General features: G+C 42.3%; 2 protein-coding genes across 2 annotated transcripts; one reads left to right on the plus strand and one right to left on the minus strand.

Annotated features, from left to right (window-relative positions):
* Window positions 1–120: 120 nt before the first annotated feature.
* Gasu_65270 (uncharacterized protein) lies at window positions 121–1581 on the plus strand. Its single transcript, XM_005702275.1, has 2 exons — window positions 121–1360; window positions 1411–1581. The coding sequence occupies exons 1-2, from the start codon at window positions 135–137 to the stop codon at window positions 1544–1546; spliced, it is 1362 nt and encodes a 453-aa protein (XP_005702332.1). The 5' UTR covers window positions 121–134; the 3' UTR covers window positions 1547–1581.
* A 4-nt stretch (window positions 1582–1585) lies between these two features.
* Window positions 1586–2410, minus strand: Gasu_65280 (thymidylate synthase (FAD)). The gene has a single exon (XM_005702276.1). The coding sequence runs from the start codon at window positions 2292–2294 to the stop codon at window positions 1608–1610; it is 687 nt and encodes a 228-aa protein (XP_005702333.1). The 5' UTR covers window positions 2295–2410; the 3' UTR covers window positions 1586–1607.
* Between the last annotated feature and the right edge of the window lie 1408 nt (window positions 2411–3818).

The raw sequence follows: 3818 nt of genomic DNA on the forward strand, positions 1-3818 counted from the left end.
GTTGCGAACTCTTAAGAAGCCTCAAAGTGGGAGCTCGACTTCTTAAAGAAGGTGGTATTTCCATTGATCTTCTCGATTCCGACCAACTAGACAGGTTAAGATTTTCGAGAAAATAAAATCCTGTATTAAAAAGAATGTCAACTAGACGAAGAACACAAAGCGAACGGTTAGCAACGAGATCGAGAAGAAGCAGAAGAACGGAAGGTGACTTTTACTCTGCACCATCAAGATATTTAGGAGGTGAGCCTGAATTTGCATACGAGAACAACGAACTTCCGAGCGTAGAAGAAGAAAGAGCATTGGAAGAAGAGGCGAGAGAAGCGGAAGAAGCAGTAGAACAAGCCGTGGAAGAGGAAGAAAGACGAGAGGAACAAGAGGAAGAGGCGGAAGAAGAAGAAGAGGGAGGAGAAGAAGCCTCCGCAAATGAAGAGGGAAGAGATGAGAACGAAAACGAAGAAAGAGAAGCAATAGAAGCACAACGAGAAGCTGGAATGAATAGGCCTTTGACAGAAAGAGAGCTTGAGCGCTTAGCTCGATCCGCGGATCCTTCAGTAGGTTCACGAAGGAAAAGCAGATTCGCTACTCCTGCTGAGGAATATGCTCCATCTTTTCGCAGAGTCACTACACCTGGAGAAGAATTGACTAGATTGTCCCGTCAAAGAAGCTTAACACCAGCAGAAGAATATGCGATGGCGGAAGAAGAAGAAGAAGCTGCGCGTCCACCGAGTCGAGAAGCAACTATGATGAGGTCTCGTCGCCTTTCAACTCGGCAAAGTCGAACTCGCCCAACTCCTGCAGAAGAGTATATTATGGAAGAAGAAGCTGCACGTCCACCGAGTCGAGAAGCAACTATGATGAGGTCTCGTCGCCTTTCAACTCGGCAAAGTCGAACTCGCCCAACTCCTGCAGAAGAGTACATCATGGAAGAAGAAGCTGAACGTCCACCGAGTCGTGAAGCAACTATGATGAGGTCTCGTCGTTCTTCAAGTAAGCAGAGTCGAATGCTACCAACTCCTGCAGAAGAGTACATCATGGAAGAAGAAGCTGAACGTCCACCGAGTCGTGAAGCAACTATGATGAGGTCTCGTCGTCTTTCAAATCGGCAAAGTCGCACATCTCCAACTCCCGCAGAAGTTTACGCCATGGAAGAAGAAGCCGCACGTCCTTTAAGTATCGAAGCTCGGTCTCGAGAACCAATCGCTAGCCCCGAACGATTTCGTGAATGGCTTCAAGAAAACGTTTCCTGTGCAAGACCTCAACAATCAATTCGTGAAGAAAGAGTGTGTGTCCGCAGTCCCATCACCAACTACCCTATTCTAGTAGATGGACCTTCTTGGAAGAAACTTTCCATGGATGCTTCGTTAGCTCAAACTTTGAGGAATAGTCCCACACTCCCTTGTAAATATCGAGGAAGAAGAATGAGAGAACGAGAATGCATCAAAAATCCATTGACCAATTACCCAATTGTAGTTGGAGGGCCTACTTATCAGAAATTAGTAGCAGAAGGAAGACTTCCAGGAACGGAAAGAAGAGTCGAGGAGCCTAAGAAATTCATGTGCAAGGCTTGAGAAATTCGAAAAAAAAGAAGAAAACACAAAAGAAAGTGTTTATTTCGGACTATCTTCAAGAAGAATAGAAAATGGAAACCCAAGGTCTTTTTCAATAATCGCCCTTATTTTTTTTGCTACTTCTCGGTGTTCAGGTTGAGTGTCTCGTTGCGTTCTTAGCTGGACATAGTGAATGAAGCTTCGGAGAGTACCTGCCATGTAAAGTTTGGTCACAGTAAGACCTTCGGGGAGCACTTTCCGAGCAACTTCCTTGGCGATATTGTTATTAACCGCCCAAGAATAGCAGTTTTCCGCCAAATCACGAACTGCGTTCTGATAAAACAGCCATTTTTGTTCTACTTCATGGCTAACCGACAGTTTCACATCGGAACCTTGCCTGTTAACCGTCGATTGAACCCTTGACTTCACCAAGGGAGAGGCATACCGTTGAGAATGTTCTTGAAAGGAAAAGGATCGATGGCGGAGAATTTGTCTCGACACTTCTCGAGTTGTGGAAATTTCAAAGACGAGATGAACCATTTCAAAAGGGCTCCAATGGCCATTTTTCAACAGATAACGAACTAGACGTTCGTTATTTTCACCTCTTTTCTGATTTTCTGGATTGGAAACTCGAGCACAAAAAGCAATAAATTCTAATAGATTTCCTTTGTCATGGTAGCCTTCTAACAGAAACACAGTCCTTCCAATCATTCGAACTTCAGGGAGAGTAAAACTTGTGCCTTCCATAAACAACAATTGCTAGTGAAGTAAATAGACCTATGAAAACCACGACAACGATGGTTGCTGTTTTTGCTCGCCAAGAGTTGGTGGCGAAAAACAAAGGACACTCAATTTGCTTATTTCCAGAATAGCAAGATGATTTCTTGAAATCGCACTTTTCATAAAATAAATATTTGAAATCGTTGTAATTAACGCTGGATTTGTAATCCGAAGGGAGCTGAAGAGTACATGAACAGTTTTGTTTGCAGCCTGGACATACCGGTGGGAAAACATACTTAGTAGCAGCCAAGTCAAGGTAGCAGCTACTGCAGCCACTATTGGTGAGCGATTTGTATTTCGGGCAAAGAGAACTGCATTCGTCACTTATACATCCGCAAAAAAGAGTTAAAGGAAAAGAAACTGCAATTTCACTTCGATTAAACTCCGAGCAATACGATGAAAGATAAGAATTGCAACCAGATTCGAAATATCGACAAATTTTGAACATTTGTTCATCCAAAAGAGTCGTTCCTCGATAATCCAAATCCACCGTTGAAAAGTATGATGGAAGAACTGAAGAGTAAACGATTTGGTTGGCTTCCTTATTGGAAATGGAAGAAAGTAAGAGGAAACAATCGCCATTTTCCAACTGAGATAAAGAGCACATTTTTTCTTTAAAATGGAACGATTGTTTCGTTTGATGAAGAAATACGATGTCGTCGACACGAAAACAGCTGCTCCTATTTCCAGTTCTCAACTTTCCAATTATTGTTCGGAAGCCAAAACGATGGTTATCGATGGAAAAAAAGTGATCGTGCTCGCAGATGAAGAGATGTTTAAAGATTTGGCAATTTACGGATATCAACGCGGTCTGTCTGTGACTTTGGAAAACGCGATTCCGGATGAATGTCGTCTACCCAAAAAGAAAATGAACGACTACACAAATGACGGTGACGACGATGATGACGATGTTCTTTTACGTTGGTCGGATATTCGATCCTTTTTTCACCATATGGATATTGACGACTTTTTGATGGGCATAATGGCTTTTCTCATGATGATACTCGTTTTTAAAATACTTCTCTCTCCTTGGAGACTATAGTCGGAACAACAATGATAGTGAGGGCATGGGTGTTTTATTTCTTATTGCTGGTCGAAATTTTTGTTTTTGTTGTTCTTGCTGTCTTTGTGATCATTGAGTATCAGCCTGCACTTTCTGCTCCAACTATCCCTTGTACTGCTTCTAACCTTCCTCAAGTTTCGACCACTTGTTCTTCACCATACTCGAACTTTTTTTCATGGAACACTTACTATGTTTTGAGCACTTTTCGAGTTCCATATCAATCTGCTTGTCTCAGTTTTTGCTCAAAAATTTCCAATTCGGGAACTTGTGAAGAAGCAGTCAATAGTAAGGAATATGAAAATTGTCTTTCCATTTCAAAGCCGGTTGAATGTGACGACGAAGCACAACCTGTCGCTATGAATGGAAGATCGTTCCTGTATGTGTACAGTTCAACTTACAGAATTCAATGTTCGCGAAAAAGTGAAATC

This window comes from Galdieria sulphuraria (assembly GCF_000341285.1).
Source record: "Galdieria sulphuraria unplaced genomic scaffold scaf_311, whole genome shotgun sequence".
Lineage (NCBI taxonomy): Eukaryota > Rhodophyta > Bangiophyceae > Galdieriales > Galdieriaceae > Galdieria > Galdieria sulphuraria.

Bases quoted from the DNA above. Each gene is read 5' to 3' on its own strand.
- Gasu_65280 (XM_005702276.1), bottom strand. From the start codon at position 2,294: ATGGAAGGCACAAGTTTTACTCTCCCTGAAGTTCGAATGATTGGAAGG.
- Gasu_65270 (XM_005702275.1), top strand. From the start codon at position 135: ATGTCAACTAGACGAAGAACACAAAGCGAACGGTTAGCAACGAGATCG. The intron at 1,361-1,410 runs GTTAGCTCAAAC...GTAAATATCGAG, and splicing joins AAACTTTCCATGGATGCTTC to GAAGAAGAATGAGAGAACGA.